The sequence below is a fragment of the Perissodus microlepis genome, chromosome 2 (genome assembly GCF_051167445.1).
Source record: "Perissodus microlepis isolate ML-2025 ecotype Zambia chromosome 2, ASM5116744v1, whole genome shotgun sequence".
Classification (NCBI taxonomy): domain Eukaryota; kingdom Metazoa; phylum Chordata; class Actinopteri; order Cichliformes; family Cichlidae; genus Perissodus; species Perissodus microlepis.
In genome coordinates this window covers 17,818,432-17,846,346 of record NC_140462.1, presented here as the reverse complement: position 1 = coordinate 17,846,346, position 27,915 = coordinate 17,818,432, and the positions used below count along the sequence as shown (strand labels likewise).

Genomic DNA, 27,915 nt, shown 5'->3' with positions numbered 1-27,915 from the left:
CATTTTAGCAATGCACATCATTCCCAAAGCGAGCTTGATTTTATATAATAATGATTTTTCAGATAGATCCATGTTCTCTTCAGTCTCTTCTTTACACAGAGACTGCATGCATACGCACACATACACAACTACTATTTTAAGCAGATACTGGCTATATAGATAGGACAGACCCCCCTCTCTCTGTCTGTCTCATCCGTGTCAGTCAAAGCATTCAAGAAAATGTTGAAGTAAACATGGAGATCGTCGCCGTGATCATAGCCTTGCATTAAAATACCCGTATCTTGTAGAAATGACAGCCAAAGGAGCTGAGGTGTCACTTTTTTAGCTCAGAAACTTCCTCCCCAACCAACATTGTGACGCTGGCTCATGTTCAACACCCACTTTAGCTGACAGCATCAAAAGGGAACACAGCGAGTTAAGCAGATCTATCTTGCCTGTTTTGAAGCGTCATCTGAACTGGCTTTAAAGTTATTCAGTATGCAGCTCCCCGCGTTTGTCTGACTTTGTAACCTCTATCACAAAGAATCATCCTTCTATTTATCTGTTTGTCAGGCTTAGTCTGCACATACAGTCTCGTCGGTCAAGCACATGGTCTTCCTCACTCACAGATTTCCTTCTGGTTATTCCTGACCCTAAACATTTTATTGGTTGAGTCTTTACAAATTAAGAAAAATCAAAATTGCAAGTTTATTTGGCACATGTTTGTACATACATAAACATGCATTCATTTGGTATAGTGTGACTGTTTACTTACAATGCTAATACTATAGCATTTATTCCCTGACTTCCATGACAGTAGGCTGAGCTAGTGTCCTAAATTTAACGAAAGCAAAATGGCAACGATGGCTCTGCAGTGACAGGGGCCACTCGCTGCCAATTATTGGTTACACATGTTGTGAATAACTCTTCATGTAACCGCTCATAAGACATGAATTTACTTTTATTGCAGCCCTGTTTGTGTGGGTGTGGTTATGTGCAGCATACTTTATTCAGAATTTAGAGGCTAAAATTGTCCAACACACTATTTAGTTGAGCTGCCTTGAGCCTTTGCAAGTGCTCTAATTTGCTTACCTTCTCAATAGGTGTATTTGAGTGTTTGAGCACTAATTGCAATAATTTGGACCCTATCTCGTTCAGCCAAATACACGATTCCACAGTTGCTTTGACTACTAAACACATTTGCAGGAAAACCCTGTTTTTGTCTGCCATCGCCTTAGTAACGGTTAAAATTGGACACTGCAACAATAAAGGACTAAATTGTATACAAAGGGATTGAAAGCGGTAGAATTTGTCAGATTGAACAAAGATGGGCTGAGTAAATGTTCATGCCAACACACAAGGGAAAATAAGATACATGATGCCTGAGGTGAAAACTGTGAGTAAATGTCCTGGTAGCGATGTGATAAAAGTGTTTGTTGACTTTTGTGTTTGCCCGTTCTCTGTTTTCTACCAGCTTGGATAAGATTCTGGCTGCTATGACAATTGCTGCAGAAAGGAACAATAAAGAGAGATTTGCTCCAATTGTGGAAGGACTGGAGAACCATGAGGCCCAGCAGCTCCAGGTTACACACAAGTCCACTCACATAAGCATTCACACACACACAGCATGCATTCATCATTCCCCTTTTATTACCTTTGGTGGATAAAAGTGACCTTCGTGTTTCAATGGTAACTACAATAACCAGAACACTGTTGTTCTGTAACGCGCTGCACTAGGTTTGCATTCGTGCTTCCAAACTTAGTAGTTACATTGACACACCTCCACAACCAGGTGCAATGTGACTCTACAACTATTACGCTGAGAAGCTCTACTCAAACACCTCCTTCACCGCTGCTGATTTCCACATTCATTTCGAAAACATCACAAAATAATAATAAAAAGGATGTCGAATCCCTAATTTATATTTTTCTCCCGTCTATCTTTTTTATTCGTTTTGCTGCTTCATTTAAATTCTCCATTTTACAGATCCTTCACGAGTATTCTTCAGCAACAAGAAAACAACACCCCTTAAAATGTGTATTTGCGAAGCCAAAAGGAGGAAATTACTTAAGAAATTACTTTAGCTGCAGGGATTGAGAAGTCTTGAAGGAAAAGTCATGAAGGAAACTGATGAGGCGGGTGGTAGAAGAGAAAGTAGATATTCTTTTATTAGGAGACTGTTGTTTTTCCTTTAAATTTTGCCGTTAATGAAATGAAGCTGGTAATTGTGAAGTAAATTAAAATGCTTTGCTGATGCAAGGGGTTCGGAGGAAATTAATAGACTTTTTATCCAAAACCTGGAATAGGCTCCAGAACTAGACCTCGCTAATGTGATTAAAATGCGTTTTACCCCAGTTTGGGGTATACTTGTCTGCCGAGCATGAGAAGAACTCTGACTTTCAACTTTAAAACCGTCCTGGCAGTGCCGCTTTTAATTACGATGTTTGGAACCCCCCTTTTGGCAGCACTGCAGCTCTCTAAACGTAACACACATAATGCCCTTACCCCCGACCGCTTCCCACTCCACAATACATGACTGAGGTATGTTTGAGGTGATTGATGTAAGTATCTATCTGTATGCAGCAGAAGAGAAAGAATTTTTCATGAGCTCCATGACTTTCTTCACTCACATAAATTCTGTGAAGGTTTGGTGGAGTTTCTTTTATGTGTCTGGCCTCTGGTGGATACAGTAAAATGTCAGGTTTCAGTGCACAGTTCTCAGTTTGAGGCCCTCAAGCTTTTCTCAAACATGGAGAAGTCTGTCATCACTCCGGTTTCTGGCAGTAGTGGCACATAGTCAGCTGCAGTGCATCCTTTACTACAACAAACGTATACTTTTCAAGAGAATATGAATGCATTTTGTATGAGTGCTGCAGTAACAGAAAAATCAAAGTGGCGTTATTTTCACTTTTGTTTCACTGAGTAGAAAATAAAAAGCGTGTTCAGGTCGTATTAAGGTTGGAAAAAGTTGATTCAGGACACAATGTTGGTCTTTATGGAAATAAACGTTAAACTGATTTTAGTAAAACTTTTTACCCAAATAGCGTTTTTTAAACCTTGAAAAATCATAAAGCTTACACGGGAAACCACACAGAATCAGAATTGTTCCGATTGCTGTTATTAACGCATATATACCGACAGTACAGGGTCAAGGTTTCAGGAGGCAGTGTTTTTAGATTGTCTGTGGGAATCCTTTAGCCTGCTATCGATTGTCTGTCTAAGGGAAACTATCTTATTCACGACTTCCTCCCCTGAAACACGTTACAGGTCATTATTATTCATCAGTAATTTCCTCGTTACCCAAGCCAGCCTCATCCACCTACCTAGCACACAGGCACACACACCACCACTCACTTTGAGGATTTCTCCTTACCAATAAATCCATTAATAATGCACATATAGTCAATAGACATACCAGGGTTGTATTTTCTACTTTCTGCAATTTTTCATTTGACTTGTCTCTCTTTACTTCCCTCACCTCATCCTCGCGGTGCTTTTTCTGTAATTTTGCAGTTTGAAAGGAAATATTAAGGTGCAAATATTCACCTCAAATTACAGTTACGCTGCTTAGACTAAACATGCATCTTAGAGTTGAGTTACATATCTGATGATGATACTTTTTTTTTGGTAAAATATTTAGTCGATAGTTTCTCATGAGTTTTTCTCTTGATTTTGTTTTTGTTTTGTTTTCGTTGTTTTGTCTGCTCCACAGGTTGCCTGCATGCAGCTGATCAATGCCCTGGTCACCTCCCCTGACGACCTGGACTTCAGGATACATTTGCGCAACGAGTTTTTAAGATGCGGTCTAAAGAAGATCCTTCCTGTGAGTTAGCAATTTCCAGAGAACACATTGTTTACATGCGTGCCATAAACATAATTTTGCATCGTTATTGCCAATCCTCCCACGACAAGTTACCTCTCTCTTATTATAATTACTGAAAGCAAGATTTCCTTTTCATCACAACCCAAATAGCTTTTTGTGCACTTTAAACTTCCAAATAATTGGGATGTGAATGTTTTATGTAATTGTGGTCAGGCAGCATTCAGGCATTCAAACCAAATTATTGAGATGTTAAACTGAGTTATTTTCATTACACAAATACTAGAGGAATACATTTTATTGTTTTAATTTAATTAGTAGTAGTAGAAGCTTGTGCCAAGTATTATGCACTGCTAGCACCTCATCACGCAGGCATCATTATCAGCAACCTTACGCATCTTCGCATGAGCCGAAAGGCAAACGAGCTCCAACTCATCATTCAAACTCTCATTTGTCACAAGTGGGGTGAAGATGTCACATAGCCAGTTGTTAATAAGTCATCCCAGCTGTGCCTGTTGATTATTACTGTCATTACTTTAATTATCTTCAATTCTGCCCCCTGATATGAAAGAGGCTCAGTGTACAGCCATTTATGAATGCCACGTTTACCGCTTTTAGTGCCGACATTCAAACTGACACTCTTTCATCTAATTATGAGTTATGCTCAGGAGTCAGTGTTGCTGTTGGCAGAGAACTAGTCCACTGAAAAAGAAAGAACAATTTGTTTTGTTCTTATAGTCCTTGATGCATGTATTTGGCTCTCCTCCTCTTCTCCTTCCCTCCTTTTTTTGTGCCATTGTGCACCTCCCTCCGAACCAGCGTTGCTTGCTGAAGACAGATGGTGCGCCCAAAAAACGGTGCAGGGTGATTGATACCTGCAGAAATTGGGTTACATTTGGCCCTGTCTCCATCTGTAAATTCCACTGCCAGTGATTCATAGAGAACTTGTAAAGAGCACCTCTGTAGCCCCTTGTGGCTGGAACAGGTGTGCAGGAATTGGTACTGTCTGGAATACTTAGCGAGAGAGTTCACAGCATCTCAGTTCCCAGTTTTCTGTACACCTGGAAGAGGGAGATGAAATTTTGGTGATAGTTTTTTTTCTTTTTCTTTTACTTTTTTTCTTCTTTTTTTAGAATAAATTAAGTTATAAATACCATAAAGTGGAAGTAAAATTTTCACAAACCCATACATGCTACTGCGTCTGCAACATAATAATCTGCAGTACAGGATGACCTTTGGTAAAACTTAAAACACATTCTGCATTCATTCAACTATATACTGTATGTCTAACTCACTGCAGGAGCTAAAAGAGACAGAAGAGCTGGACATCCAGCTGAGGGTGTTCAATGAGAACAAGGAGGAGGACTCGATCGAACTCTCACATCGCCTGGATGACATCCGCGCAGAGATGGAATATCCTTTTGTCCTCCCTCTGTGAGAATATACAGATGAACGGTTCTGCAGAACTAGCAGTGAGAGATGAGTGTATATCGTGGGTTTGGTTAAGCTTTATAGGCTGAAGCCCCCTCATGGCTTTGTTCATTAGAGAAGGATTAGAGGAGCTTGAGCACATTATCCAGCTTCATCTCTGGCCAGGTATACTAGGTAAATAACCTCGCAATCTTAACCTCCAACCTCTCTTTTTTTTATTTGCTCTTCTCCTCTTCATTTCACTTTTTGTCTTTTGTCTGTTATCATTGGTCGGACTCTAGTAAGACTCCTGAGGGAGATATTGAATAGGAATACTCTTTCCCTTTCTTACCATTTAACATTTACAGTAGACAATTAAAATTTCCCATGAACAGATATTGTCCTAAATGGTAACATATCATATTTTTTTCTCTTTAAGTAACAGTCTGCCCAATTTAGAAAGGTGAATTTTGACCTCTAGCTCTCTGTGGATGTCCATTTAACTCCAAACACTCAGAGTAGAAGTTAATAAGGTGATATGTAATTTAGTCCCAAGTTGGAAACTTCTTCAAGCACCCCAGACAAGAACCTTTTAATAATTCACAAATCTTCTCTAAGGCTATGTATGAATAGCTGACATTGTGAGCAGAGAAACCAGACTCTGGCATTGTTATGCAGATGTTCATTCCCACAACCTTTTTCTTCCACCAAATCCCACAGTTCTAGTACATGCACAAAGTGCTACTGTGAGTGACAGTTCCTGTTGACACATGTAGGTTAGGGGAGGAGGTAATGTATGTGTATGTGGAGAGAAGATGTAGGGGGAAAAAGTGCACCGAGATTAATGATGTGCTTGAGCAGGTTCACAAATGAGAAGGTCCAATGTTTGTTTCGAAGGACAATTTGGTATTGATCTGTTAGGTATGAGCATAATCTCAACGCCCAGGGCTACCCTTTGTCTCTTTGCCTGCATGCGGACACATTCTTATATATGTACAGACAGGTAGTACCTCTGTTACCTGAAGACTGTATATGTGTCTTGCAGCAGTTTCATGAATATTAACCTGAAAAGGCCTGTCTCCTCTGTGTCCGACCCAGGTCCAGGTGCCGAGGAGGTGACTCCAGGCCACTAATAAATATTAATGATCTGTGGAATGGTGATTGATTGACCCCAACACAGACTGGCCTACATCACACTTGACTGCCACTCATGTTTATTCATTATTTGGAGAGATAGTGTAAAGAGAGACAGAGAGTAAGAAAGTGAGCGTAGAGGAGGTGCCAATGAATAGATTGGCATTTTACATTAGGTTTATGTCTGCAGTTTAGTGATAGATGAAGCTAGTTGGATACTTTCCCAGTGTGAGCTCTTTCTCATGTCCTCTCAAATGCTGCTGTGGTGAGGCTATAATTGAATCTCACAGGCCTGGTAATTCTCCTAGGCTTCAAACTCCACTAATGCAAGGAAGGCAAAATGATACTTTAGAGAAGCCTGTATTCCCATCCCTGCTTCTCTAAAAATTTGATATGGGATAAGAGTTTAATTACAGACTTTGTTGAAATTAATAGCAATTAATCGGACTGTCAAACAGTGTTTAAAAGAATTGATCTGCTCCAGTTGCAGTGCGTGCAGATCGTTTTGTATGGGTGACAGCAAGCCAGGCCATATAAAGATCGTAGATCAGTTTCTGCACATTCATTTAACGGATATTTTCTGTACCAAAAGCAGGATGGAGGGAAATCACGACATATGGTGCCAACATGCTGCAAATTTAACTCGATTGCTTTGTAGTTACTGCGTTTCTCTTTGTAAATATTTTAACATACATTGTCAAGATCTGCACTTCGTGTTAGGATGGCAATCAGGTTTTTATCTCTGCGAGCTTGACTTTTTTTCTGCATGTGTGCACATTTCTGAGAGGCTTATTCCACTTTTTTTTCCCGAGAAGATGAGTGCCCATTGGGAAATCGTCTTTTCTCAAGCAAACAAATCAGACAGACTCCAGATCACTCATTTTCTGTATTTATTTAATTGTTAGAGTTACACTTTAAGGAGGTTATGAGAACAGCACAAATATTTTACTGCATTAAATACGACATCAAGTTTTTCTCTCAGTAACTTTTTTTTAATTCATCACTTGCAAATACATATTTACACATGAAGAATAAAAAAGTAGGATAGTTCAATTTTATGTCTGTTTTCAATGCCAAAGCCATCACTACCTCCCCCTGGGAAATGCAAACATAAGATGTAATCAATAACTTTTGGAAATTAAATAAAATCAGTTTTTACTCCTCCTACATGTCAGTTTCAATTTCAGTTTTGAGACTCAACTGTACTTTTGCCCTACGAATAATCTGATGCTCATCATTCTTAGCTTAAAAATTCAAGCCAGTTTTTCTCTTATTAATTTTCCATCTCTTGAAAAGTCTGGAATAAAAGGGATACCAGAGGGGAGCATTTTTCATTCCTGATCCCTTTCCACAAGTTAGCTGTTTACACTGCTTTAGCTCTCTTGAGAGAGGACAGATAAGAGGAATCGCATCTCTGTTTGCTTCTGCACACAGAGTCCTTGTAAGAAAAGCTGGCAAAGATAAATAACTATAATGAAAAGAAGTAAGAAGTAATGAAAATCTAAATGTTTATTGCAGTTGAATGATCCTGAATAATAAGGAGTTCAAGTTGGGGGGGTTTTCCAAAGAAGTTAAGCATATCTGCAATAACTCTAGAAAGTAGAACATGTCACTGCAGTAAAGTTGCTTTTCCTTAACCTTACTCTTGCACTGATATGAATGAGGTGTACCATCTCCTGTCCAATATGGTGAAAGACACTGCCTCAGAGACCTACTTCCTGTCAATCCTTCAGCACCTATTGCTCATCAGAAATGACTATTACATCAGGTAAGTTGTGTTTGTGTTTTTTTACCTACCACTAACTTTGTATTGACCGATGACCTTGTGGTGCTCTCTGTAAGTTTAGTGTAGTTTTTCCTTTACTTTTTTCCCCATAAAAAGTGCTACAAAAACCATAAATTTTAAGGTTTGACATTAGGGACTTGGTTGCTTTGACTGACAGGTTGAGGCTAGTACCTTGTTCTATAAGTTAAGGAGCTGGTGTTTTCAATCATCATGTTTATGATGCTGGTGCTTTCTGTCTGGTTATTTGTCAATAATCTGACAAATAATAAGGCTTTTTTGTTTAATTTTGTTAACATCCCTGTTACTGAGCACGAATTAGCAGATATGAGATATGTGAAAAGCAGCTGCTCAACTGGGTCCAAAAGTAAAAAAATAAAATAGCATTAACTTACAAAAAATGTGGACGTGTACACTGTAATTACATTCTGAAAGGGGAGAAAAGCTTTAAAAATAGCTTGTAGCTGGCGTCAGATTTCAGAATGATTATTAGCTGGAGTGTGATTTTGTTGTAACACAACATTTTTAAGTAATCTCCTTTATTGTGAACTCCAAAGTAAAAAAAAAAGAAAGAAAGAAAAGAAAACACTGATCAGAGTACTGTAGGGATAAAGTAATGCCTCCATAATTGCAACCTCAGTGGACAAACGGGTTTAGTTTTCAGGTTGACTGCATTTTTTAAATTTGGTGCTGAGATTCACTTGAACTCAAGTAAGTACTGATTAGATTTTGGGGGTGGAGGTAAAGGTCTGATATCATTTCGTCCAATTCATGTCAGTGTTGATTCCTCAGGAACAACTGGGCCTAATTTTATGAAATCTAAGACAGCTCTAATCCAGGAAATCAAACGCCAACTTACTGTACATTAAATTTTACTTGAATGTAGAATGGGATAAAGTGACGAAGCGGTGACATTTTCTATCCAAAAGGTCCAAAGTCGACTTCACTTTGACATAATGTGGAAAATGAGGGAACATTTTCTGCCCACGATTCAACACCATAGATATTTCATTCTTGGCAGGTTGCTAAATTCTTAACATTGCCCTCGTATTATATTTCTTCAAAGTCTTCACTACATAAATTATAAATCTATACAGATATGGTTGTAAACTGCAACTTAACTGGTTAGTAAAGGCGGTAGTTTTAATTTAATTGATTTTAACCTGTGGGGGTTGCTTTTTATTTTACCTTTGAAGAGGAAAAATATTAGTAGCCGGGAAGGTCGACACTCTTCTAAATAGAGTGATTCTGATGATTTCGCTGCTATGTCAGATCTTTTTGCAGAAATAAGACTTAAAAAAGAGAGTTCAAAGATGAAGGAAAGCTGTGAGGAGGACGATCAATTTACCATAGACAAGTTGCTGTTCCCCTCGAGTTATGAATTATGTAGTCCTCATCTATTTGGAGGAAGTGAGAAATAGAATTCACATTAACCGTCCAGTATCACTATGTCCACCTCAGCTCGAGTGTCCACAGAGTAAGCCAGCAGTAAAGAGAGATCAGTACCAAAACTCATAAAAGTCTGACGGCCTTTTTAAAGATATGTTTTGGAATATTTTTTTCTTCTTGAGCCTGCATAACAAAAGCAAGGAAAATCTCATACCCAAACATTATCACCTGAAATGCATTATGACTGAGGCCTTTTTTTCCCCCTCGTACATCACTGCTGTGCAGTTAGGATGATGGAGGACACAGTCTTACACTGCATGCAGCTATTTCCAATAGATACTATCGGCTATGTTTTGGCCTTTGCCCTAAAAGTTATCAGCTTTTAGGGTTGTGGTTAAAATTGGGGGAAAGTGAAACGGGCTTGTGTGGCTATACCATTTCCACAACATGAAACTAAAACAAAGTGGGAGGCCAGTAAATGGATGGGTTTACTGGGATTATTTACTGGTGGAAGTCTTTTAAAGGTAGCTTTCACATGAATAAACTTGTAGTTGTATTTTTCTGTACAAAGTAAGACATTACATTTCTTTGTCATTGTATTAATTTGAATTACCGCTACACTTGGCTCCTTAATTCTCCTTTCAAATAATAACATTAAATGAGCGTTCATTAAATATTATAATTAGTCTTCTAATAATAAGACCTTCTATAATGGGCAGCTGCTCTGTCTACTGTAATTCCTTCTAACACAACACTAGTTGTTTTTCTCCCCTCTGGGGTTTTGGTGTATTTTTGATAATTAATCTCTCACTGAAAGCCTAATGAATGGGAGCACATCAAACCCACCCAGTAAATATAGAGCAGATCTGCTCTTTTGGAGCCTGGTGATATGGGGATTACACTGGCTATGTGGAGCAGAGCTGGATCAAGTGGCTGGGGCTGTGCTGAACTGCAAGCTATCACTGGAAGAAATGAAGGTGCCAAAGTAAAAGAAGAGGTGGGGAACGATGCAGGGGACATATGCTTGCTTCTGGAGCCCAGCCCTGCCCACTGTGGAGGGGCCTGACAGTTCTGGGTCACTCTCTCCGTCTGTAGTTATCTCCACCCAGCCCCTATCTGCCTGGTGGTGGCGGAGGATGGAGGACGGAGGGAAAATAGGGCGGCTTATTGAGATAATAATGTGGTGTACATTGGTGACAGTTGTAAGCCGAGTGCCATAGTGCTTAAGCCATGCAGGGCGATGTGTGAGCTTTCACTCGCTTGTTCCAGTCATGAGTGGGCGAATCCACCAGGCTTAATGTATGGCATTTCATGCTTTCAAAACAGAGCACCTAAATGCTGATTTATTCTTATTTGCTTTGGCTCAGAATTTTGTGGCTTTTCATATTCCTGCTCATAACATGATATGGTCTGTCCACCCACAAGGTATCATCAGAACATAGCCTTTGAATTTTTGTGTAGAGTTAAAGCCCCGAAGAAAAAAACAAAACAAAAACTTTTCTGCATTTAATGTTTGATAACAAAGTGTGTTCCTTTTTGCTCAGATACATACTTGAATGATGTACTTTTTTATCTTTTCAGACAAATCACCTGACAGCAGACACATTATTCACGGTTCTGCCTGCTAACATAATTATTTATTTTTCGTGACATTAATGCTCTTTCATTGTAATGCTCTGGTACAGAGCCATTCAGGTGGGCAGTCTTTGATCAGACTTTGAGTGTCTTATTTAGATCAAAAATGGAATAAAATGTCAGGATTTTTGGCAGCTTGGATTTTCATTTTTAGGAAGCTATAAATGAACTAATAATGAATTAATATTAGCCACATACAGGTTTACAGATTTTCCAGTGTTGGCTTTGTCATCTTCTTGTTGTAAAATTATACACCCAAATGGTTGCTCGCAAATACACACATATTTTCTAAATAACAATAGAATTAATCTACATTAAATTAGTATTATTTGCCAGTGAAAGCCTCTCTGAACTGGTGTACCATGTAATTGTGCTTTTTAACAGAGGGACATAGCTTTTGCTCACTGCACCCACTAAAAATATGTTTATTTAAAAAAGATGAAAGGAGTTCATGTAATTATTGAACCACTAGGTTGTTTATCCTGTTTGTCCAATTGATAATGCTATATTCCACCAATTAATTGTATAATAACCGTTATTGCCCAGTAAAAAATAAATAAATAGCATTGAAAGAATTAGTTGGTCCTATCTGTGTGCACCTGTATAAATACTTTGTATTTATTCATTTATATTTAAAATAATTGAAAAAATCCATAATTTAGGTTTAATTTTATGAACATCATTAAGTGTCAGTTTTTCACATTTAATGGTTTTCTGGTCAATGTCTTGCTTAGAAAATAATTATCTCTTGGCTTGGAAGCTTAAACTGACATTGTATTTGTTAAATGTCACTTGCAATTAAAGCTGATAATGGTACAGAGAAAAGGTCACATACCAACCTGTGTGCTAGAGTCGGACTCTCGGGCTGATTCGCACAACCTTCTTGAAAACACCAAGCACTCTGTCACACTCCTAACTGGCTGACATGTTTTTCTATTCATTGTGCTTTCAATTACTCACATTACACTGATTAGATTTACATTTCAGTTTTTATGGTTTCTCTAATTGGCAAAGATGATTGCAAATTATGCAAGAGGGCAAGCATGGCCTCGGCTACTGTCAGTCACCTTGAAATTGAAAGGCTAACACATACTTGGGTTCTGTGTACCCATTAATCTGCTAATTCCATGTAAGGGTTGATCAAATTTAATAGGGTGCCTATTTTGTCCAGCAGCACCCTTTTTGACATGGCATTTTGTGACCTCTGGGCTGGATAACAGATTCATTTGTGGTTAATTAGCCTTGTGGAGTTTGCGTCACTCATATCTTTCTGTGGTTTGTCTAATTGTTCTACTGTGTTTCGTGACTCTTCAGGCCTCAGTACTACAAGGTGATAGAAGAGTGTGTGTCTCAGGTGGTCCTCCATCGCAGCGGGATGGACCCAGAGTTTGTCTATAATAAAAGATTGGACGTGGACTTCACCCACATGATTGGTAACTAGAGAATTGTTTCATAATCATTTGTTACTTGCTAATTACACATACTGTAAGACGGCACGGCGATGCAGTGGTTTGAACTGTGCCTGTTACGTCATATGATATGATATGTGTTGACAAACAAAATCTAAATGTTAATATATGAATAAAAAGTCACCTTTACTTAAGGTAAAACAAGTACCTTAAGTAAAGGTGACTTTTTTTAGATCCTGTGCTTCAGGAGTTATATTAGGAGTTGTATTCATTATTCTCCCAGATCCTTCGTCTAACATCTCCAGTGACTTGTCATAAGATAAGAGGGTCATTTAATTATTAGTTAACTGAATCCAGTTAATTCAGGAAAAAAAAAACCCTGTTAGACTTTAGAAAAATCTTGCTTGTAGTGTTCCAGTGAAAACATCTATTTGCACTGTATTACTAATGGGTATCTTTTTAAACAGAGAAATAAATAACACCACTTTGTGTCTCTCAGTTGTGTCACCAACAGTTCTGCAACTTGCCAACAAAGGGTCATTAAAAGTTTCTAAACCTAAGCACAGAGGATCCGTGCAGTATTAAAGACCTTTTTTTTCCTTCTCAGTTCACTTGGATTTAATCAAGTAATTTTAAAAAGAAAAAAATATATATCAGTTTTTCTTTTCACATCTTCATTTAGTTTTTGAAAGGTGTCTATTCACTTGTGTTTTTATCCACATTCACCACAGGTTTTTCATTTTCTAAATGAAAAATGTGTAGCTAAATATGTGATTTAGCAAATAATTAACGCCTAAAATTTGCACTTTTGCTACCTACAGGGCAGATGTAAAATATGGGATTTGTAAAGGCAAAGCTAACAAAATAAAATAAAAGATAGAGACGTCTGATTTGATCCATATTTATATACTCTGATTTCTTTTTTTTGTTTCAAGGCACATACCCTTAGGCAACAGATAGCTAACAGTCGGTGGTGGTGTTCTTGTTACAATAAAACACTGATGTTAATAAAGAAGTGGAATAGATGAAGGGGTGAGAGATAAGTACATTTGCAAAAAACAAAACAAAGAAAAAACAATCCCTAGCTTTTACTTTTAAAACAATATGCGACTGTAATTGCAAATCTCACATTAGGAGCCTGTAAGGCACACCCACAGATGCATTTGAATTATCTTTTGACCATGGCCAACTTCTCTTGCAGATCAGCTTGTGGATAAAGCCAAAGTTGAAGAGAGTGAGCAGAAGGCAACAGAGTTCTCCAAAAAGGTGAGACATTAATCACTCCAGCAGCGCCCCTCGGTTGGTCAGCTCCCATCAGGAAAGTTTTTTCTTCCTCCGAGCTCCCAGACAAGCTATTGATTTTCCATGCCCTGATCAATACCTGGCTGTGACGGTACATGATCCGTATCAGCATTACAAGAATCAATGCAGATGTTCTGATGTATACTTATTTGTGCACAGTGCCAGGGTAGAGTTAAGTTATATGCAGACTCTGATGTTTTACAGTTCTGCATTTTAAGCTGATGCTTTATGGGCCTCTTACTGTATTTTAAATTAGTTGTGGTATCATTCAATTACTGGCTTGATTGATGGTTTGTATTTTTGGAGAGAAATAAAATTCAAAACCTTTCTTTCAGCGTCATACTTTTAGTAATAAATTGTATTTTATGGAGAAACATTATCACAGGCTGACAACACCCCAGTGGGGGTCCTGGGAATGTTTTTTCCTTAAGAATCATGCCCCATCATCGTACCGGGCACCCTACTGGGGTAGTGAAATCATTGTAACGACACGGCATAGTTTCTGCAAAGGTTAGAACCATCAGGATACATGAAAGCCAAGCCTGAACCAAAGACAGAGGACAACAGGGCTCTAGGGACACGGGGCCTATGAACAGAAATTGTCCAGAGAGTGTAAGATGGCGTGTTTTGGTGTCTGTTGACATGCCCTGTGGCCAATCTCTGGAGACACCCTGCCACTCACCAACCTCTGTGCCCGTGTGTTTACATCTTTTTATATGTGTTCTGCACATAGACATCTTAGTATTTCTTGTTGCAGTTTGATGAAGAGTTCAGTGCACGGCAGGAGGCCCAAGCCGAGTCTCAAAAGAAGGAAGAAAAAATCAAAGAGTTGGAGGGGAAGATCCAAGCCCTGGAGTCCCAGGTAAATCCATGAAGAAATCTTTTTACTCTACAGAACAATGTTGCATTCCCCAGAGATCTTTATATTGTATCTTTCCCCAAAAAACAAGAAAACAAAGATAGGTGAAGCTTGGTTGTCCAAACCTTTTCTGTTTTTAAAATGAAAGACTAAGAATGTGCAAATAAATGTGTTTGTCCTAAAATCGTAGCACAGAAAAGTAATTGCGCCACTAAAAGAAAGTTTTGTTTTTATCCGGATACCTTTCCACCCCACTTACAGATGCAAAGCTAATGTAAGTGGAAGTTATCACCCATGCAAGAACATTTGATTTAATAAGGGGTCAATCTCCTTCTTAAGTTGTATTTCTTTATATGGACGAATTGCTCTATTGAAGCTTTTCCTATGAAATTCTATCATCACAGACATCGATTGCATTTCTTTTTCTTGGCCTCCACATCATTTCTTCCAGGCAAAATCTTCCATTTTGAATGCAGAAAATGACTGCTATTTCCCCCTTAACCCAATTTCAAACACTTTAGTACTACCTTGGGACAAAAAGGCAGTTTGCCTCCCTGCTTAGGGAATTTAATATAAACCAGCATTGAAAGATGGTATAGCTACATCCATACCAGAGATTGCTTTTTCTTTCAAACATTCATATCTTGTGGCTTATGTTGGTACTTACCAACTGATAAACTGCACCTGCATATGTGGTCCAGGAATCACTTTCACAGCTCAGAACCTTTCACATCTCACGTCAGTCTACAAAAAATACTGTTATGCAGAATGAACTTAAGCTGTTTTCATAGCCAAAGTTAAGTAGCCGTTTTCTCCTTCGGATTCAGTTTGTGTGTAGATCTCACTTCTGTGCTTCATACGCCTACAGGGTGTGTCTCCACTTCTTACCTGCACTTGTAACCTCTAAGGTGTCAAATTGAGCCATAACAAATGCAACATTAACGCATTACATCTAACAGTTTAATAGAAATGTAGGTGTGTGTGCAAGTGCACAGCCCTGATAAAAAGAAGGAGTTTTACATATTTATAATTAACTTTTATCATCCCTAGTAAGTTCTAAAATAATTTTAGTTCAAGCTCAGATGAACAACAATACATGAAATATTGTTATTTATTTAACAAAACTTTAGCCAAATATAACAGAAGCAATGTGTGAAAAACCAAGTGCACCCTTCTAGTTCTGGGAATTAAGAGTTTAAGTAGCAGTCAGGTGCTGCTAATCAAATGCACTTGATTAACTGATCATCAGCGTGTGTGAGCTCCTCTTTAAAAGCAATTCGTGACAATTTGCACATCTGGATGATACAGGTGTGGGCTAATACAATGCATAGGAGGAAATATATCTGCAGTGATCTCAGAATAAGCAATTGTTGCTGCTCATTAGTGATGAAAGGGTCATAAGTACCTGTCCAAATGGTCCCACTGTAGTCCATCATTCTACTGTGGGAAAGAGTATTTACAAGTGGAAACATTTAGTCTTCCCAGGAGTGGACTTGCCAGCCAATTCACCACAGTCTGACTGCTCAATGCAAGAGAAGCTGCAAAACACCTACAAGCTATGTATGTCAGACTCTGCAGGCTTCAGTTAACATGTTAAATGTTAAAGTTCATGACATAACAGTTAGAAAAGGACTGAACAATTATGGCTTGTTTGATAGGGTTGGCTGGATTAAGCCAATGATAAATGGTCTGTATTTGTATAGCGCTTTACTTGGTCCTAAGGACCCCAAAGCGCTTTACACTATACACAATCATCCACCCATTCACACACTGGTGATGGCAATTGTATAGCATTGTAGCCACAGCCGCACTGACAGAGGTGATGCTGCCGGACACTGGCGCCACCAGGCCCTCTGACTACCACCAGTAGGCAACGGGTGAAGTGTCTTGCCCAAGGACACAACGACCGAGACTGTCGGAGCCGGGGCTCGAACCGGCAACCTTCCGATTACAAGACGAACGCCCCACTCTTGAGCCACGACCGCAGCACGGCTTGGGTTAGGAAAGCTGCATATGACCAAACCACAAGGCTTCTGAAACCATCTCATTTGGATGGATAAAACCAAAGTGGGGATAATGCACAGCGCCACATTAGGGAAAACTAAACACAGCATATCACCACAAGCATGTCATAGCAACTGTCAAGAACAGTGGAGGAAAGGTGATGATTTTCAGGCAGGCTTGTTTTGCAGAAATAGGACCCTGGCACCTAACAGTTCTTGAGTAGACCATGAACTCTTCTGTATACAAATGTATTTTACATTCAAATATGAGGCCATCTGTCCAGCAGCTAAAGCTTGGCTAAAACTAGGACACACAACAGGAAAATGATCCCAAGCAAATGGCTGTTGAAAGAAAAGTATCAAAGTATTGCAATGGCCCAGTCAAGGTCCAGACCTCAACCTGAATGAAAAGATGTGGCAGGACCTTAAGAGAGCTGTGTATAAATGAATGCCTGCGAACATCAATAAACCGAAACAACACAGTAAATACGAGGATGCGAGAATTCCTCCACAACAGGAACTGATAAAGTCATCCAGAAAACGACTGCTTTAAGACATTTGGAAGTTATTGCTGCTAAGAGGAGTTCTACATGCCTTTGAATTATAGGGTTTACTTTGTTTCTCACACATGACTTCTACATTATGGCTTAATTTTAATAATAATGAAACGGTTGCTGTTTATTTCAGGTTGCATTTACTTAATTTTTAGACCTTGTAAGGAATATATAATCCTTTATTATGTCCTGATAAGTCAAACCTTGTAAGTTCAGTTTGTACCATAGAGAGCGTACTGCAGTAAACATCTGCATACCTTAGTATTTACTAAGTGTCTGATCAATAACAGGACGTGTTTTTACCTGTGACATCTAAAAGGACAAATCTCTTCTATCCCTGTATCCACTGAGCATCTATAAATCCATGCTGTTTGTTCATGGGTTTGGTCATATAACAGGTACCTCAAACAGGCTGAATTTTTTTTGGCTTTTCATTGTGCCCAAACTAGTTCATCACTCATCACTCCTTTCCTAAGCACTGCAAGCCCATTTTAATCAGTCCATAATCGCCACCTCCCCTGCTCAGCCTTTTTCTTTCTTTGCCTTGCTCAGTCTTTGTTTGCATCAGGTTGTGTTACCTTTACCTGCCCCAATTCCCTCGTTGGAGCTTTTAACAATCTGTTTTCTGCACTATAACACACCTTTCCCTCATCTTCCCAGAGCAGGTCTGTGTCTTTTGAAGACTAGCTGGCTATGGTGCATTAACACGTAGCGTACAGCAGAGAAGCCCCGGAGAGTCAAACTCTCTCTTTCTATGTTTGTCTGAATGCTCCTTCAAAGAACAGCTACTGCTGGAGAGCTGCAGAGACATTAACCTCGACAGGGAAACATGTAATTTGTTTGGCAGAAATTACCAGAGTGTTGCTGTAGGAACTTTAGATTATTCCCAATTCAGCCTAACGTAACTACACTATATACTGTATCGTATTTGTAAAAGAAGACTGCACTTGCTATACCTTTTTTCAGAAAATTACAAAAAATACTGGGTCTGTAGTAAGAACTCAAACAACAATGTAATCCTCTCAGACAGATGAGATTCTGTTACTTCAGGAAGACCGGTCTGTAAGAATGTTTTTTTCCTATTCCGTGTTTGACACGATACTAGTGCCGTAGAAAAGTCATTAACTGTGAGTGCGCAGAGCCTTTAAATCGGTGTGAGGACACGCATTCAGCTTGCCCATCAAAGCAGCTGTGCGATTACTGCCGTTTTACTGAATATGAATGAAGTGGGAGCTAACGCTAACCTTTCATCTCCTACACTGAATTCTTGCCAGATATTAAAACTCACGCATGCCTGAGTTGCTTCTCTTCACCTTGTTTGTGAACCAGCACATTTAATGAGAGTGTTTCTTCAGAAACTTTGGCATTGTAACAAGCAGCCTGTTTGATGTGTCTGTGTGATTATCTCCCAATTGAGTTGAGTAGAAATTCTCCTTGTAAACATTAGGAGAAGGACTTCGAAATCACAACAAAGTGCAATTCATCCACCTTTCCCCCAAACCTTAGCATGGAACATTTCAAGGCAAAAGGGAAGATATTCACTGAATTGGCTCCGGATTTGATGAATAATGTAGCACTGCAGTGGTAGACTGGAAAACTCAGTGCCATCCCATTAATAGGTTTTAACAACCTGGGGATCTTGTAGCTGACCCAGCATGGCCCCGAGAGCAACTGGAGGTGTAGTAGACTACTTTCTCTGCCTTTTACTGCCAAACTGCTGTCTACCTTGACTGATTAAAGAATTCTTCTAAACTGATAATGCCTGCAGAAGTTTCAGTGTAGTAAATATGTGTGCCTTTGCGTTTACCCAAGCATACACGGTTAAATTGTATTCACGTCTGTCATACATCATTACATTGTCACACATGCTTTTATTCTAACTATCTGGTTTTCTCAGAAATGATACCTGCTGAAAATCTTGCTCTTTAAAACTTAGATATCTCATAGCTTTGAACTTTTAATCCCTGAGGTTGAACTATAAAGTAGCATTTCTCTTTTCTTTGAATATTGCACTTCACTACCATTATACAAAATTATTTCAAAATAAAAAACTCTTCTTAAGACACGCAGCTGAAAAGTTTCCATCTTCTCTTCCATTACACACATTCAATATTTCGTTTTCTACAGTTCATAGTAAGGAATGTTCTGTGGGAATAACTCCATAAAAATACAAAATTGTTGTTACTTTGGAATATATTCCTATCTTCTTTCTTTTGGCAAAGTTGCCCGGAATGAAATATCAAAGCAAAATCGGTACATTTCTAAAACAAAGGCTGCACAGTAAAATCAATGCCCATCACACATCTAAGCGTTCTGGGTTGAAATCTATTTTGTGATGCCAGAATGAGAAAAAATTGAAATAGAATTAGGTTTTTGAAGGTACACCAACTGTCAGTGATTCTGCGCCTTGTTCCTTTCATGCAGTCATTGCTCCGCGCCGGCGTTCTTTTGAAGAAAGATTAGATGTTGTTTTCAGTGTAAAAGTACAGTACACTCTACTTTGCCTTTTGCACATCAAATAGCTTGTTCAGACAACATGGGAATGTAACACTGTACTGCCATTGTCATTAACTGTGTGAAGGACGTTCTTGTTGTTTTTCTGGCTTGATTGTGTTTGGTGTGAGTACTGTACCTGCTCTATTGTACTAGTCTTCCTGTTCCCTGTCAATCTAACCCACCCCCATTTGTGCCTCTTTGTTGCCCTCTGTGCCTCTTGTAATGTATGTGTTCCCATGATGTGTATCTGTGGTGTGTGTATGTGCGTGTGTGTTGTATCTGCACAGTTAACTATTGAAAATGACAAGCTCAAAGAGGCTCAGAGACTCATCAGGGAATCTGAAGCCAAGGTGGGTGTCCCCGTTGCATGTGTGGCCCTTGACATAATCTCACATTTAATCACCGACAAATCCAAGTGCATTTTAATGTCATTGATTTGTGGTGCTTTAAATCTGTTTTTGGAGAAAACTTTGATTGTTGGACTGATCTTTTGTCTCATATTTTCTCTCAGCATGCTTGCCCTTTGTATTATATAGCACATATTGCATAGAACTTTTGTGAACTTCACAAAAAAAGTTCACAAAAATACTTTTTTTTAAGATATAAATGAATTATGTACTGTATTGCCTCTTGACTTTACTAATCAGCAACAAATAATGTGCTTTGTATACTGCATCTGTGAAAGTGTGTGTGGAAGAGCGAGAGAATATATCAATTGAACGTTGAAAATCTCTATAGCTGTTTTCAGCCGCACACATTGCTTGCTTGTTTAATGTAATTTTCATAAGTAAACACTTGTGATTGAATTTCTTTATCAGAGATGAGATTGGGCAAAGATTTAATCACATAGCATTCAGAGTTAATTACCTGTCACGCTGACCTCCCCTTTGAGTTCAGAAGAGTATGAATCCATTTGGGTGGGTTAGATTTTGTATTAGATTGGTTGTCTACTTTACACAGAGCTCCAGATGGGCTCTGGTAGACTAACATCAATAAAAAAAGGATCACTTGCCAGCATAATATATTTTAATAAAATATGCTGCCAAATGCACATATTAGATCTGAAGTAAAAGTGAATTTAAACTGTATTTTAGTAAGTAATCATGGTTTTTGCACATATAACATAGACCTCTATTTACTAGTTCATATATATATATACTTTGGGTTTGTATATTTTGTATACACTGCATGCAAATCATGTGTGACCTTGATAATTGCAACACAAGAATTACCTTATTTCCTTTAAGGTAAAAGACGTACAAGCATTTATTCGCTGTACAACGTTTTGAGAGTGTTTATTTTGATACCCGAGGAAGAATATGCCGGCGGCAGTGGTATGGGATCCCAAGAGTTCCATGGAACACTGGGCTTATTATTACAGGGTAGAACAGGGAGGTGGATAGAGAGATAGATACTCGGAGGGCCCCTCAGTATGGAAACAACGGCACTCTAATTTAGCAGCTAATTTGCTTCCATTCTCTCATATTAATCTTAAAAGAGAAAACGGGCCACAGAGGGTTTGAGATTGACAGACATGTAATCATTGGATGTAGATTTTACTGAGAGGCTCTGGGCAATCTGTGTAAAAAAAAAAACTCCAGGCAGAACACCTTTTTAATTCCATCTCTAATAAACAATCCGCCAATGCTATTATGTAATGAAACAATATGTAATGTCTTTAAATATGAAGCCAATTGCATTTTAAGCACACAATCAAGTGAGTAGGGAAAATTTAAACAGTACGGAATTGGTTTTAGAAATGAAAAGTGCAAGTGGAAATCCTATTTGGTAAGAGCAGACAGCTAATCAGCTCTGAAAATCAAACCCTGTCAGAGCTAGGGTGTACTTACTGTATTTGCATAATTTATTTTTGGTATATATCAAGGAATTACAGATTTTTGGTGTTTTGTTGATTTATTAGGCTGGAATAAAAACTTACAATTTACAAATATAAACGTTATTATTAATTATCTCCAATGAGAGGACGGTTTTCCAAACACATAAGGCCTCCCTCTGCACTTCAGTCCTTGTCGGCTCAGTTATCCACATGCAGCAGGTTCCTTTTGGAGTACCCCTTTATCTTGCAGTAGATCATCAGTAGCAGTCCAAGACAGTTTAGTTGGAGTACATCCAAATATAAGACAAGAGACATTTTGGGGAGGGAGTGGTATTGAAGACTGCTACTACTGCAACTTTGTCAACTGGCTAACAGGGAGTTGGGAAGGACTGGGACTAGCTGGTTAGCAGCAAGTGAGCTTTCAAAATAAGAACACCTGGAATCTTTCTGTATAAGGCCTCATAGATAATGGTCACAGACTGAAAACCAAAGCATAAAGGATATAGGGTTCGTGACTATGCACAGAAAGGTATAACGATGCAAGAAATTTTGTGTTGTAGTAAAACTGTCCAAGAACATGGTAGCTACTAGCTACCGTCATTCTCAAATGAATGAACCACCAACACAGTCTTTCTAGGTCTGACAGCCCAGCCAAGCTGATTAATCGTGGATAAATTGTTGTTGTTAGACATGTAACTTAGAACTTAGTGGTTGCTGTTGAGATCCATCTTTTGGAGACAATCTGTTCCCCAACATCTTTTACAGGGCAATCACTAGTACAGCACTCCACCAATCAGGCATTTATGGAAGAGTGGCCAGATGGATGCTAAAAGGCACATGACAGTCCACTGGAAGTTTGCCACTACCTGAATAATTATCACAAAATGAGAAGCAAATGCTCTTCTAAAGCTAAACACAAATTTAACTATAGCTGCATTTAACTATAATAGTGCAACTCTAGAGAGACATGAACATTGCTGTTCTTTGACACCCCCTATCATACCTAGTTGTGCCTGAGCATTATTGCCATAGAGAAAAGCAGAAACTCTAAAAAGCTTAAAGACTTAAGGTTCTTATTTCTGCCACCAGAAGAATCTGCAAATGGAATATTTATATATTTGATTGAAACATAATCTATAAAAGACAACTGTTGTTACTTTGTTGCTGAAATATTGTCTAGTATTGATTGATGAGAGAAAAAATACCTGAATCCATTATAAAATTAGGCTGAAACATAACAATGTAGAAATGTAGACATCACAAAAGGAGCCTGAAAATGCTTTGAATGAATGACATATGCTGATAGCAAAAGTTAACTTCGCTAATTTCCAGAGATATGCCAGTTAGACATAACTTCTTAGAAAATTCACAGAATGCGTAAATATGAGACCTTTATATGTCTTGTGAATTGAATTTGCTCCCACTTGACCTTATAATTCTTGACTTTTAACACTACAGTGGTTGACTGTTCACACTAACACCATGATGTTTGCCCACAGTCAAAGCTAGTGGCAAGTTTCAAGGATATAAAACGGATGCATTCCATTAAAGGAGGTAGATGTGGCTGAGTTTGTAGAGCAGGTAATCAGTAAAAGCAAGATTAGTGGTTTGCACACATAGGACACGGAGGCCTCTTTACTGTCCTTGTAGCTTTTTTGTATTAGGAACATCAGTTTCAATCAAATCAAAGGGAGTTTAAATGCATATGTGGGCCATTGTTGACATCTGTGTTCTGTATTTGCAGATTGCTACAGGCCTTACTGCAACTGGAGCACCACCTCCACCACTTCCAGGAGGTGCTGGAGTTCCACCACCACCTCCACCTCCTCCTCCTCCACCTGGTGGTGTTCCTCCACCTCCTCCACCTCCTCCACCTCTCCCTGGCCATGCTGGCATTCCGCCACCACCTCCTCCTCCACCGCCAGGTGGTGGACCACCCCCTCCCCCGCCACCACCTGGTTTTGGGCCTCCACCCCCGTTTGGAAGCCCACCAGGACCTCCACCACCTCCTGGATTTCCTGTTGTTAAGCTGCCTTATGGACTGGAGCCCAAGAAGACCTACAAGCCTGAAACTGTCATGAAGAGGGTCAACTGGACCAAGGTATAGCAGTCTGAGCAGTCATTGGCTGCAGTAGATAATCTTATGTTCACTTATAGTATTAGTTACTTAAGAGTGTACAGATGCAATGTTACACTTCCATTTTTATTTTTCCATTACCTAATTTGCATATTATTTACAAAAAAAATTTTTTCAAACAATTTGGACTGGCATTAGAAGCTGATTGATTGTATATTTTGTTGGTAGGTTTGCAGAGTGATAAAGTGTAAAGTTGAAGGTTCAAACTAAAAGAAACCTCTATTTAAATCTGTTTCTAATCTAGTCAAACATTCGTTCAGCCATAGGCCAAAGTGCTCCATACTCAGCACCCATTTCAAAGGATTTAACAGTAAACAGTTTTCACTCCTCAAATGTCCTTGGATTTGCACATTCTTAGCATAATTGAATGGAGACTTTGTTGTGTAATTTTCCATCACATTTGAATATAATTTCAATAGGACATTCTCTCGCATTTGCATTGTATTTTGCCATAGATAATTAATCCATTGCCCCAGGAATTCTCAGGATTATTTTAATGGTTCTTTACTGATACTTAAGTGACCTTGTGTTTTATTCTGAAATTACTGACTGCAAACAAAATATCAGACTAGTTTACTTCACATAATGCTAGAAGTGCAGTGATTTTGTAGAATCAAGCCACTTAAAAAATAATTATGAAGGCTGTTGACAGTATCATTTCATGTGCTTATTATTTTACAGTGCTTAAACAGGTCATGCACATTTTTCTGTCTTATCCCAATTATTTATCCAACCACATGCCACCAAAGGCATAAAGCGACAATGTGAAAATGCAAGTCAACAGTGACTGCACTGCACTAAAAAGCACTGAGGTGGTGTTCTGGGTTTGAATTATTGGTCACCTTGAGAATTCTTTAAAATGGCAAATATGCTAATGTTTGACTCTGTGTAGGAGGTTCCTGAACGGTAAGCAAGATTAATAATAATGGGATGTCATACCCATTGTGTAAACAGTCGGGGAAACAGCAGTTTGTTTCTTAATAGAAGGCATTCCTGTGTGTTTGTTTTTGCCTTGATATTTTAAATGTGATTAGTCATTTTCCTGTGAAATATCTATGTGGTTCAGTTGTGTTATACGACTTGTGTGCATGCAGTGTAGCACAAATGACCGTTGTCTCTGAAGTGTACAGAAACAGGTTAATGTGCAGGAGCATTAACCTTGCCTCCACAGGAAATGTAGTTTTGTGATGCAAATGAAATTCATAACCACCTGAGGAAAAACAATCTGTGTCTCTTGTGTCGATTAAGTGGGACATGAGTCGTGTGTCTTCGCTGTGTGCAGCAGGCAGAAGTATAGGAGTACTAGGAATGATTTGGTTGTATAAAAAAAGAAAGGGGAAGGACATTTTTTCATAATTTCAAACCTTCCCTCTATTAGACGATACATGTCCAACAAAAGTATCGTACACATGTGAAAATGTGACTCTTATAGTTTTAAGAAAATGTTGAGCAGCTACCATCCATCCATCCATCTTCGTTTACTTATTCGAGTCAAAGTCCTGTACAGCTCTTACTACTGCTGCACAGGGACTGGATAGAGGACCAGTATCCTGAACCAGTCCACACAGGTTCCCCTAAGGCAGACCTTCCCAAAGTGTGGGGGGCGCGGTATGAAAAGGGGGGAAAAAAACAAAACGCTTGGACACTGCTAACACGAGGCGCCCACAGAAACGCAAAGCAGGAGATGAAACATCGCTGAATATGTTTCCAAACCAACTTCATTCTAAGCCAAAGATTAGAAAATATGGTGAAGCATATCTTCCCTTTGGTTTCACCTGCACAAGTACCAAGGTAGGTCTCCTCTGCAGAATTGGTTTTCCCTGCGTCAGGAGCACACGCTGGGCTCTTCAAATCACGGACAAACAGTATCCCACATTCTTGATTTTTACTTTACAAACACTTCTTGTAATGACTAACTACTCCTGACATTTTGGAGATGTTAGCTCTTTATACAGTAAAGTTACAGCGGGATACAAATAACATCAGGCTGATCCTGCCACGATTTGTCTAAATCACCGACAAACAGTATCCCACAGTTGTTTATGTTTTTAAACCCATTATGCACAGAGAGGCATTTTTTTTTTAAATGTATTGATAGCAATGTTGAACATTATTACACAGGAAAAAACAACTACACGTAAAATAATCACACCGTGACGCCTCTGCCTTTCTAAATGGAGGGACAGTAACTGCGTGTGTATATGTAAGCGTGTAAAAACTGCAGGTAGTCAGATTAACAGTATTTTGTCTCTATCTGCCATTCTGTAATTCATCTCATGTAAACAATAACGTGGTGCACAGCGTGACGTGAAAAAAGGCACATACCTTTGACGTTGGGTGACGAACTCTGTATTCCTTGTCACACATAAACGCAAAAAAGGAGTTTAAAAAAATCTCAGTTTTTGGTGATTCGAAACGCCGTTTACGTGTGGACGAAACAGCTGCGTTTTCAAAAATACCCGTGTAGGTGCGGACGTAGCGTAAAAGAGTTAGTAGTTTATTTTCTTACTACCTGTAATTTATTGCAGATTACTTGTATTTGCTTAATTGTTTACTAAATGTTTGAGGTGTGAAATAAACCGCAATGGAGCAGAATATGGGTGTGTGTGGTTGGAGGATGTGTTTGTGCGTGTGTGCGCTCGCAGGGGGGGGGGGGGGGGGGGGGGGGGGGGGGACATTTTTCTTGTAAAACAAAGGGGGGCCTAGCAAAAATAAGTTTGGGAACCACTGCCCTAAGGAATACGGTTGAATGCCTTCTCCAAGTCCACAAAGCACTTACAGACTTGTTCGGCAAACTCCCACGTAGCCTTGAATGTCCAAAAGAGGATAAAAACCTGGTCCAGCGTTCCAGTACTCATTGTTCGTTTCCATGAGATTCGACTAAGAGACAGACTCTTCTCTCCAGTAGCCCACATTTCCATGCGACCCTACAGAGGCACATTAAACAAGAGAATCCCACAACATCTAGAGCCATAACATAACATCGGGGTGAGTTTCATCCATCCCAAGGGACCTGTCGTCTAGGAGTTATTGAACTGTCAGTGATCTCACTTCCAGTGATGGACAAGTCATCCACTTATTGCTTCTCTAGGAAGATGTATTCTTTCTAACTCCAGATTACATCCTTGGTTGAAGTCAGTGGCGTCCCACCCTCACTGTACACAGTATGAGTAGAGCATCACTTTCCCTCCTCAGTTACTGATGGTTTGCCAGAATCCCTTTCAAGCTCTCTCAAGGAGTCTGGTTCTAGACCTTAAGCCATGTGTTGAGATGATACCTACTATATCTACCTGGTATTGCTCAACATCACTCATTAGTTCAGGCTCCTTTCCTACCAGAGAGATGATGGACGTTTTAAGAGGTAGTTTCAGTAGCTACAGGTTTGACCAGTTTGCCTTGGGCTACGCAACCAGCATAAGCCCCCAATAACATAGCTCCTGGGATCACTTCGACACACAAACACCTTCACCACGATAAGGTGGAGATTCAATGGATGAGTTGTACAGAGCACATTGAGGTAGCTCATATTTAAGCTCAAAATTAAATCATTAAATTGCAGTTTGCAATTTGTGTTTCGCTCTGCTCAGGTCCAATAGGGTAAAGCCAATATTCACTTTCAGGCCAAATGTTAAACAAAATATTAGGAAAATGAGAAATTAAGTTCAGATTCATTCAGTTTTCTTTTAAGCCAATTTAAAATGGTAACACTTTATTTATTTATTTATTTATATATTCTGTATATATAAAAACATTTTATGCGATTTACCTCAAAATACCCTTGTATTTGGTCTTGAAAAAATATGTGACTAATTCACAAGCTTTTATAGTGTCTTTGGTGCTTTGTTTACCTGCAATTCAGGACCTCACTTAAAAGAGAGATGGACTGTGGTTAGATTGTTTCATGTCATTACCTTGACTTAATAGCACAAAGTAGGAGCAGAAAAAAATTCTAAAGCACAAGCTGTTTTGTTGTGCTACTTTCATGTAGACGAAACCTTTTAGTTTGTTAGGTATTTGGTTAAGTATTTTTCTGTTGCTTTTATTTCTGTCGGTTTAAAAAAAACAAGAAAAAAGAGTGCAGCCTGAAATCTGTGACTTCACAGACTTGCACTCTGCATAGTGTATATTGGCAGATATACATGTCCTAACCTTAATATAGTTGTAATT

The 27,915-nt window shown here is 38.9% G+C and overlaps 1 protein-coding gene across 8 annotated transcripts in view; it reads left to right on the top strand.

Annotated features, from left to right (window-relative positions):
* diaph2 (diaphanous-related formin 2) overlaps nt 1-27,915 on the top strand; it is a 364,160-nt gene that overhangs the window by 116,658 nt on the left and 219,587 nt on the right. For 7 of the 8 annotated variants that reach the window (XM_084951486.1, XM_084951520.1, XM_084951494.1 and 4 more), the window contains 9 exons: nt 1,454-1,562; nt 3,693-3,803; nt 5,101-5,213; nt 7,996-8,112; nt 12,466-12,584; nt 13,762-13,826; nt 14,620-14,724; nt 20,062-20,124; nt 23,356-23,712. In XM_084951486.1, coding sequence (XP_084807612.1) covers nt 1,454-1,562; nt 3,693-3,803; nt 5,101-5,213; nt 7,996-8,112; nt 12,466-12,584; nt 13,762-13,826; nt 14,620-14,724; nt 20,062-20,124; nt 23,356-23,712 — 1,159 coding nt within the window. The remainder of the gene's footprint in view (nt 1-1,453; nt 1,563-3,692; nt 3,804-5,100; nt 5,214-7,995; nt 8,113-12,465; nt 12,585-13,761; nt 13,827-14,619; nt 14,725-20,061; nt 20,125-23,355; nt 23,713-27,915) is intronic. The other variant, XM_084951503.1, reaches the window with a different exon arrangement.